Below are 10685 nucleotides of genomic sequence, written 5' to 3' on the forward strand. Positions count from 1 at the left end.
TGCAGCTACTGTTCAGTGTCAGAACGGATGGGTGTATGACAACAGCACATTTAAATCTACTTTGGCAACAGAAGTAAGTGTTTCAATAAATGTAACAGTATTCTTTCATGTTGTGTATGTTTTGATCAATATTATATTCCCTATATTTCTTGTAATAAAATGTTTGTCAGCATTCAATGTGGTTGAATTTTTTTTAATAAAATGCAAAAAGTCTGACAAATTTTGGTTTTGACCAAGTTCATCTTCCATGATGGAGAACTCCAAAATGACTAATTACCAGCAGCTGCAGTGACGCTGGTATTGTTTTCACATTGTGCATTTGTGTCTGTGGACAGATTTTTGTGGTGAAGAACGCATCGCAACTGTGCAAGACACAGTCACAGCATTTTAAAGATGTGTAGTTGACACCAAAATAAAGGTTGAGCTTTTAAAATGCTTTTAATGAATTCTTTGCAGTGGGATCTCGTGTGCAGCAGAAAAGGGATGAACAAGGCAACAGTCACCATTTTCTTCATTGGTGTTATGTGCGGAGCCCCGTTATTTGGGTATCTCAGCGATAGGTAAGATTGTTAAAGAAAAGACCCAGTATGTCCTCTATATTCCTAAAAAGACACTGACACTCTAAAACATGTCAGATAAGATTAACTGCACCAATTTTACACTTGGAGTTTTATAGGTCTGATTCATTTTGTGGCTTTCCAAAATCTGAAAAATGAACCCTGGTGATGTCATCAGGGGTATTTCAGCTTGCATAAGCTGTGTGTGTAAAAGATGATAATGATAAGAAGAAGACGAAGAAGAAGAAAATGTCAATAATGTAACGTATTTTACAGGCTTGACTTGCTCAAAAGTGTCGTTCAGCATGTTCATCTGAACAAAGAGAGAGCAATATAGCTTACATAAAAATGAAACAAATACACAATGCGATAAGAGAAACATAAACAAGTCAAATAAACTAAAGTAATGCAATTTAATCAAAGTAAAGAACCAGTTGCAAATGATGTCCGATCTCATGAGTTGAGAATAATATTTGGTTCATCTCTATCTCATTATTTTGAACACAATCATTGCTTTTAACATTTTCTTTTCATGACCAGGTTTGGCCGACGGCCGCTGCTATTGGCGTCTTATTTGTCGTCCTTGACATTTGCAGTCCTGAGTGCATTCTCCCCATCGTATGTGACGTTTGTCATCATGAGGTTTTTTACAGGAATGTCACTCGCAGGAATAAGTATCATCTCTATTACTCTAAGTAAGTAGCCTTCTAAAACAATGAGATGAGGAAAATAGAATATAATAGAATAATAATGGTTTTAGTTTCAAGAAATTAAATGTGAAAACATTTCGATCTGACTTTTCATCTGTGCTGACATTCCTCCAGATGTTGAATGGTTTGGCATTGCACACAGAACCTTTTCTGGTATAATCATAAGCCTGGATTGGACACTTGGAACCATGCTTCTGGTTGGAATTGCATACTATGTAAATCATTGGAGGATGCTCATTGTGGCAGTGACCTCCCCCTTAATACTGTCCATCCTTACTTGGAGGTATTAAAGTTTAATATTTTTCACTTTGCAGCATAAAAAGCTGAATCCTATCAGAAGACACTGAACTCACCACACTTATTTCTTCAGGTGGATTCCAGAGTCAGCGAGGTGGCTCCTGGCAAACGGGAAGACAGACGCTGCCCATCATTACTTAATGCAATGTGCCAAGATGAACAACAGAATTAAGTATATGACCACCATCACACAAATGGTACATTTTAATGTTGCTTAACTGACAATCTCACAGTGATAGAAGACTACGGTCATGTGCAGAAAATGTTGTGAAAAAACAGTTTGCTTTCCAATAGGAATTACTGGAATCTGCACAAGGTGACACCTTAGATAAGAAGTACACCATTGTGGATCTTTTCAAGACCCCAAATATTAGGAAACTTTCTATATGCTCAGGAATAGTATGGTAAGTGTCAGTTTCATGAGATGGGTTAAAGGAATAGTTTAGTATTTTGGGAAATATGTTTGTTTGCTTTCTTTCTGAGGGTCAGTTGGGAAGCTCATTACCAATTTCCTGTTTGTGCATTGAGGACAGAGCTGGAGCCACGAGGCAATTAGCTTAGCGTAGTATAAAGACTGGAAGAAGAAGAATCAGCTAGCCTGGCTAAATATGTCTACCAGCACCCTCTCTCACCTCCGTCTAAAACCACAGCGTGTTGCTGTTTCATTTCTGTTTGTGTATGGAATAGACAAACCAGTTAAAACATTTTAGCAAGCTTTAGACATGCTGGTACGTGGATTTTAAACATGAGGCAGAGCCGCGCTAGATGTTTCCGCTTCTTTCCAGCGTTTATGCTAAGTTATGCTAATTATAACCAGGCTATAGCCCTCTAGTTGAATGGCATCAATCATCTCATCTAACCCTGAGAGAGAAAGCACATAAGCATATTTTCCAAAATGTTGAACTATTATTTGAACATACTGAGGACATTGATCAAACGCTAGTAAATGTTAAATATTGACAATTATCCCTCTAATAATGATATCAATATGTACATGTTAATGTGATATATTTCATATATTATGCAATGTGGTATATAATTAGGATGATTGAGGATACCAACATATTATAATGCATTGTAACTGAGAGGCTAAAATGACTGCTGTCTGTTTGCAATGACACTGAAATCAGCCATGTTTTTAATTAGTCAAGGTTAAAATGATCACGTCAGTAAGTTCGATACTTTGTTCCATTTTCTAGGTTTGGCATTGCATTAACATATTATGGGATAAGTCTGAATATCATCGGGTTTGGACTAGACCCATACCTCACACAAATTATATTTGCATTCATCGAAATGCCAATGAAGATCGTTTTGTATTTCTACCTGGAGAAAGCTGGTAGAAGGTCTGGTGAGATGGGAACTCTGCTGTTAACTGGCCTCTCTCTCTTCATCAACATTTTTGTTGCAAAAGGTTCTTTTTATTTAAATCTGAATTCAACAAAAAATTGTCAACATATCTGAGAATGTTCCTGATTAAATATCTAAACATCTTCCCTCAGATAAGTGGGCCATTCGTACTGTTGTGGCAGTCCTTGGAAAAGCCATGTCAGAAGCCTCATTCACGATCATCTTCCTCTACACAACTGAACTCTTTCCTACAGTCATACGGTTAGTTAACAACAAACTTATGGAGCCTTTTTTCACCACAGACAAGGATCTTCTACTGCAGGTTTACATTAACCTCAGTGCTTTCATTTTTCAGACAGAATGGTTTAGGCTACACTTCTTTTCTGGCGCGGCTGGGCGTGTCCATCTCTCCACTCATCATGCTATTGGAGGACGTATGGCATCTCCTCCCTGCAATCATTTATTGTACAGTGGCAGTCGGATCCGGTTTAGTGTCTTGGCTCCTGCCTGAAACATTAAACGCCCGACTGCCAGAGAGCATCGAGGATATTGAGAAACCAAGGTAATAAGGAAAGGAAGATTACATTAAAGCTACTGATTAGCCAGCTCACTGAACTTACTAAAGAATAATCCAATCAACCCCATGAAGGCAAGTGTGTTATGGGTAATTCTTGTACTTTTACAGTTTACACATCTTCCTAAAAAATTGACAGGATTTAATGATTTGCAGGTCTCAAAGATTTTTTTATGTCCTTTCCTGAACTCAAATTAATTCATGTTATGACTAAATTAAGGTGCATCTATATTGCAGGGGACAATCCATGAGGAACAAGGAGATTCAATGAAAATCACATTCATTGACATTGACAGTGATACTCAGCCTGTCCACAGTATATTTGTTATGCAATGTATGAAGTCTGAATAATATTGTGAAAATCCCAATAAATACTTAAACCATATCCAAAGATGTACTGTCTAAATGATGTTCTGCACTGACGGAAGTCAAACAATATAGAACAAGAAAAATGAAGCATGACTGTAAATGTACTTGTAGCTGTCAATGAGAACACCACGACAATATCTGTGGCAACAATCTGAGCGCCTTGTAGCGTCCTTCATTTTATTTTTATCCTGTCTTTTGAGCAACAGAGAGTCCCAAAGTTATGGAAACATTCAACAATTGCCCCAGTTGCTAAGACTGAAACCCCTGTGACATTTAATGACTCCAGGCCTTCAGGTTGTTGCTTTAAAGTGCCTGACAGGAGGAACAAGAGACACTGTCATTTTTTCTTTGTCCCTGCTTCATTCACATGTTAAATGCAGATAGTAGCTTATTATTATTATAAGGCAACAATGCTCATTCGTTGTATTATATCATTTCAATCAGGAGAGACGAGTAAGATTATTTATTATTATTAAGACAATAGTTTATTATAAGCAGATGTTGTGTGATGATAAAGTCTTGACAGAGTATTTGGAGCTTGGACTCGACAGGGAGATTTGTAATTGAGGGACGTCTGCTCTGAGCAGCAGCAAGATAAATCTCCACTCGGAGTCCAGACAATGAATGATGGCTGACGAGGCTGATGAAATGATGAAGTTGATGATTATGCGATGACTGGGCGGTGATAGGGAGGTGGAGTAACAGTGACATGAATGTACTATTGGATAGAAGGGACCAGCTGATCAGAGCAGCTGATATCCTGATTGACAGCAGCAAACAATGAGAGAACAGAAATGAGCATGTGTGAGAGGAGTGAATGGCAGACGTATGAGAGGCTTGTTGTTAGAATTCCACTCCAGGCGGATGGGACTCCAAACAACTGTCTCCTGAGATGTTCATCTTTAAAATCATGAAAAAATGTTTAATCTGTTCAGTCCACTGTTCAACGTTTTCTGAAAAAACAGACTCAAGACAATACATTGGTATTATTGCAGTTATGTCCATGATTGCAGTGTACGTGGACTTGTGCTTGTAATATAACAGTGCTACTGCAGCTACTTGCTCACTGATGTAGAGCAGTGGTTTAACTTTTGACCTGTTGCAAATACCTGCCAGTCAATCAGAAAGTAGTTTTTCCTGAAGAAAAAAAAAATTGCCTTCTCTCTGTTGATAGGTTTGGCCATCAAGGTCCAAACTGAGTCACTCCAAGCCTGGGTTAGACATTTTGTTCCAGAGCGAAAGTTATGAAGGATGTGATGGCCACAAGTGACGTAGTCAGATACAGAATATATAAGGTACGTTCAACTGTGTGTTACTTTGGGTTTCTTTGTGGCTGATAATCCACAAGTGGCACCTTTTTTTTGTGTTGTTCTTTTTAAAGTACATTTATTTTGATGGGATCGGTGGAAAAGATGACTAATGATAACAAGAGATCGTGCTAAAATGTGGGCACTTAGATTTAGTTCTATCAAAGTCTGGCTGTAATGCGTACCCACATTAAACAGCTCTCATATTGAATCCCTAATAAAGACTTGTCTTGCTGTTTGCATCTGGTGGTTGAAATCTCGTCTGTATCTCCCATTTCCTTTGGTTACTGTGCCAAAAGCGGCTTCATTTCTCAACTGATTGGAGAATTGACAGGAGGTGATGTATTGATCAGGTAATAAGATTAGAAATTGAAATTGTGAGGAAAATTATAATGTAGTTACTGCAAATTAAGAGATGCTTTATTGTTATGCAATTGTCTCCACTCTTCTGTCATTATGTAAATGTGTATCTGTTGTTGTCTTTTTCTCCAGAGCCACAGCCATTGAGATGGTGACCACTTTAGCCCAAAGTCAGCATGGTCGGCAGTATTTGGCCCAGCAGGGTATAATGGACAAGTTTTCTAACATGATCAAGGGAGCAGAGACCGACCCTTTCTCCTCCCTCTACCTTCCTGGTGGGTCTCTTTTTAGAAATCACAGAAATATTATGTTTAGGTGGCAATTCAGTTCTACAGTTTGAATAATACTCCTTTTAGGTTTGGTGAAGTTCTTTGGAAACTTGGCCATTATGGACAGCCCACAGCAGGTTTGTGAAACCTACCCGGCCTTCCAGAACAAGGTGTTTGAGATGGCTCTGGACCCGGACGCTGCAATGATCGGTGTGGCTCTGGACACTTTAGGACTACTCGGAACTACTGTGGAGGGCAAGCAGGTCCTTCAAAAAGCAGGTTAGCTTGTTATCTTTGTAATTTTTCAAAGTTGGCCCCTCTCGAATGTAAATATTTATTTTAATTAGATGTGTTGGGCTCTTTGAGACTGATTCTCTGTGTGTCATCAGGAGAAAAGTTCAAGGCTGTGTTAACAAGGATGAGCCAGCTTGCCAGCGCTGGAGCTACAGAGCTCAGAGTGCGCAGCTTGGATGCGATATCACAACTTCTCACACTACAGGTATGTGTGTGTGCACACATGAGGAACAGTCATTGCTATGATTCTTTTCTTAAAAAGCCATCTTCAGAAACAAAGTTGATCAGTTTCTGAATGTTTAATGTTGTACTGCAGCCAGAGGAGCAGACAGAAGACCTCTTGGCCCTCACAGAGTCCTGGTTCCATCTTTTGTCTAACCAGCCCATGGACATGATCCGCAACATCAGCACTCAGCCGTTCCCAGAGCTGCACTGTGGGGCTCTGCAGATATTCACCGTGAGTGCTACGTTATTTCCAACTACCTTCATTTTCTCCCTGTTACTGACCTTTTTATATCCTGTATGATTACATAAAAGCATGACACCATCATCATTGCTCCAGTAATATTACTGTCTTCATCAGTGGTTATCTGTGTGTGTTTTCCAGGCCATTGCCACTCAGCTGTGGGGCCAGAAGTTAATGATCAGCACTCCCAGTTTCATGGAGTTCGTTTTGGATCGGTCAATGGGTCTGACAAAGGATGCCAAAGATGCTAAGTTTGAGCTGGTGGGGTCCCTTGTTGGTTCATCGACAGCAGCAGACGTACTGGGCAGCCAGTATTACATTCGTCTGAAGACTTATCTCAGAGAGGGACCTTACTATGTAACAGCTGTGGCCACAGTCGCCACAGAAAGAGCAGAATGATTCAAAAACATTCGGATAAACTTCATGGGTCTAGTTGCTTAAGTAACGGGTAAGTGCCAGAATAATCTAGCCGTGGGTTAACGTATAAAAGTAATTCTCTGATAAATACATAAAATGTGGTACATAGTTTACTGAAACCCGATGAGGTTTTCAGCTAAAATTGACCAAAATGCTTATGATTGTTCAACAGTATACGACTCAACTGCATCAAGTCTTAAAAGGTGATTTAACTGACAAAGTATTTAGAAACAAATGGGTATAATTTGCTTTGCCTGAGCCTTAAGCTGCCCTTCATTTAGGTTATCTACACAAATGAATATATTTATCAGGCTTTTATTCGACATTTTTCTTTATTTGACGTCATCAGTAAATCAATGGTTGTGAATGCATTTATCCTCTAACAAGGGGCAGTAACAACATTTGAGGTTAAGTTTCCAATCATAATTCTACCTTAAATTTTTGGGGAGAAATGAATGTGTGCGGAAAATTCAAACGCACAAAACCATCAAACGTGAGGATAGAAGTCAGCATGGTTCACATGATATGTTAACACATGTTTAGCTACTGAGTCTTTACCAATTACTTAAGCACTAACTAAAGTGACTTACGAGATGCAAACATGTTCCCTCAAATGTTTACCATCCAGATTCACATCATATAACGCTCTCCAAGTCCACACATTTTTTGTGTAAAAAAAATGTTTTGTTTACTAAATAGAATGACTTTTTTTTTTTCTATTAAAGAGGATGTAGTCTGACAACAGCTGTGTTTGTTTACTTTCTGTATTTTGCACAAGAGTTTCAAAATGTTGCACCTAAAAAATGTGATTTGCAGTTTCAAACAACTTGAAGGTTGTCAAAACTTTGACTGAATATAAGAAGTGGATGTAGTCATCGTGACATCAGACGTTGGTTTGTGGAGGAGTGACGTAGAGACACCGTATATGGTTCTGCTAGCAGCAGCAACCTGTCAATCACAGTAAGCTTGTCCGAAAGCATTTTTTGAGGTGCGAAACAAATTCAGTTCTATGTTTATTATTTGAACCTGAGTGGTTCTTTGGAAGCTACAGTGTCCTGTGAGGACAAAAATATTGAACATTTTATCAGCATAAATCCAGATAAGTTAATACATTTGGGAGCATTGTCAATGCAAGGCTTTTCTCAAGCATTTTTGATTCTCCTCACCCATAGAGCATTAAACATTATTTAGTACGTTTCACTTGAATGGTAACATTTCAAAGACAAATCATTTAAGAGGACATGAATTGTTTTAAGTAGTTTTGCTAGAAATCGTTTAAATTCATCGTTTCCCCCTCAATATCCCATAATGACAGAGCAAAAACAATAATTTAGATTTTTTTTTCCAATTTATTTAATAGAAAACACATTGACATAAGTATTCAGACCCTTAAATCGCTACTCAGTTCAAGCAGCTTTGCGGCGATTACAGCCTCAAGTCTTCTTGGGTATGAAGCTTTGCACACGTGATTTGGGGATTCTTTGCAGATCCTCCCATCTCTAGCTGAGCCGCAGGACTTTCACAGAGTTGTTTTTAAGTCACTCTACATGGTATGTAGAGTGGAGGTGCCCATTACCTCCAAACATATACAGTACTCTAAGAATTAAGGTCTTACTGTTCAATCTTGGTTTCATCAGACCAGAGAATCTGCTTTCTGGTTTGCAAGGAGAGGAGAAGGAGAGACTTCTGGCTGGTCACTCCATAAAGCCCAGATCAGAGTGTTGATGGTTGTCCAAGTATCTCCACACAGGATCTCTGGGGCTTAGCCAGAGTGACCCTTTTCCTAAAAATGCTTAGTTTGGCTGGCTGCCAGCTCCAGGAAGAGTCCTGGATGTTCCAAGCTTCTACCAGTTGAGAGTTATATGTTTGGAACCTTCAAAGCAACAGGATTTTTGTGTAGCCTTTCCAGGATCAGTGCCTCAACACCATCATGTCTCCGAGATCTGTAGGACATTCCTTTGAGCTCATGGCTTCATTCTTGGTCTCATAAGGCATCAGCTGGGAGATCTTATATAGACAGGTGTGTGTGCCTTTCCAGTCATGTGAATTTATAAATTAAGTATGTTTACTTTAAGCATGTTTTGATGCCAATACTTTTACTTAATTTTTGAATGTAAAGATTATATTGCATCATTTCATTTTCTTGTCAAGAGTTCAGTCTAATCTAATGTTTTGTTATTACCTTCCTTAAAAAAAAAAAAAAAAAAAAAAAAAAAAGTTTTGCATTATTATTTTAAATCAATTTCGATTAATTTGTCACGGGGCATGATGGAGGACTCAAACGCAGACCAGGCAGAGTAGCGTGAAGCAAGTGTTTAACACAAATAGGAATGGTTACCATACACAACAGGGAGTCCGAGCACCAGACAAGAGACGAAGGGGGAAAATCCACCAGGCACTAGACAAGGCAGGCGGAACAGGACAAGGCAGGCGGAACAGGACAAGGCAGGCGGAACAGGACAAGGCAGGCGGAACAGGACAAGGCAGGCGGAACAGGACAAGGCAGGCGGAACAGGACAAGGCAGGCGGGTGGGTAGAACACAAACAATGATCTGGCAGTGTGCGACTGGGAGGCAGGGGTTTAAATAGTGGCTAAAACAGGTGAGGAGAGTTGTGCTGATGAGGGAGTGCTTGATTAGTGATCAGGGGCAGGTGAAGGGAGTTAGACTGGTGCTGAGGGAGTGGCTGACAGGTAGAGTGAGGAGCTACAGAAAGAAACACACAGAACACAGAAGGCAAAGCCTGATTGTGACATAATTACATAAATGGGACGATATGAATATATTCATATTCAACATTATTTATTTAATCTGCTACCGTAGTGGGATAATCTAACAGATATGACTTTTCTCCTCTCCAGCAGTAAAAAAAAAAGTCTTCCCACTCCAGCCACAGATATTGACTCAATCAACCCTTAAACTCTGCAACAACCTCTTATCCCCATCACTGAATCATATCAACTCTCCCATGTCTCCTCCATACATGCCCCAGTTTGCGCCATCAAATAAACAATGAAAGTGAATGAATACCATATCCAGTCAGTCAATCTTTTCTCTTGACATCTTATTTTCAGGGGCTGCACGGTGGTGTAGCTGGCACGGTCACCTCACATTAGGAGGGCTGATCCAAGGCTGGACTGCCCTTCTGTGAGGAGTTTGCATGTTCTCCCTGCGTCAGTGTGGGTTTTCTCCGGGTTCTCCGGCTTCCTCCCACAGTCCAATAATATGCAGCAGGTTATTTGATGACTCTAAATTGACCGTATAAGGTGAAATGTCAATGGTCTATGTTTAAGTGCCTTGCAATAGTCTGGTGACCTGTCCAGGGTGTACCCTGCCTTCACCCAATGTCATCAGTTCTTCTTCTGCCACTTCTTGGAGTGTACTGGAAGTCATTTGGCTTCGCTTCCTTCTCACATTTTATGATTTTCATCACCGCCATTCAGTGTTAGTGTCCTCTCCTGACCAACAATTACAACACAGACTGAAAGCTATCTCATATTGCAAACATTTTTGAAACCGAGAGTGATTAATGCTCCAACACAGCAGAGCAGACATAATGATTAACGTGTTGCTGGTAAATGTATCTTGTAAGCGTCTGCCACCTTACCGCACCTCACTTGTCTGAACATTTAGCTTCTTGGTGACTGAAAGCACAGTAGGACAATGAAATTTGACAGCATACTTTCAGAAATTGACGGATTTGGAAAATTCCAAAT

General features: G+C 39.7%; 2 protein-coding genes across 2 annotated transcripts; both read left to right on the plus strand.

Moving 5' to 3' along the window:
* Window positions 1-10: 10 nt before the first annotated feature.
* LOC116377689 (solute carrier family 22 member 7-like) lies at window positions 11-3759 on the plus strand (the record flags this gene model as incomplete). Its single annotated transcript, XM_031839390.1, has 10 exons — window positions 11-73; window positions 457-560; window positions 1098-1252; window positions 1382-1550; window positions 1638-1761; window positions 1859-1968; window positions 2764-2978; window positions 3067-3175; window positions 3270-3476; window positions 3726-3759. Coding segments are annotated over 10 exons (1290 nt in total), but the record flags the coding sequence as incomplete, so codon positions are not given.
* A 1615-nt stretch (window positions 3760-5374) lies between these two features.
* Window positions 5375-7064, plus strand: psmd5 (proteasome 26S subunit, non-ATPase 5; the record flags this gene model as incomplete). Its single annotated transcript, XM_031839391.1, has 6 exons — window positions 5375-5517; window positions 5657-5799; window positions 5881-6072; window positions 6183-6292; window positions 6404-6544; window positions 6695-7064. Coding segments are annotated over 6 exons (987 nt in total), but the record flags the coding sequence as incomplete, so codon positions are not given.
* Between the last annotated feature and the right edge of the window lie 3621 nt (window positions 7065-10685).

This window comes from Anarrhichthys ocellatus, unplaced genomic scaffold (assembly GCF_004355925.1).
Source record: "Anarrhichthys ocellatus isolate YVR2014 unplaced genomic scaffold, GSC_Weel_1.0 scaffold1554, whole genome shotgun sequence".
Lineage (NCBI taxonomy): Eukaryota > Metazoa > Chordata > Actinopteri > Perciformes > Anarhichadidae > Anarrhichthys > Anarrhichthys ocellatus.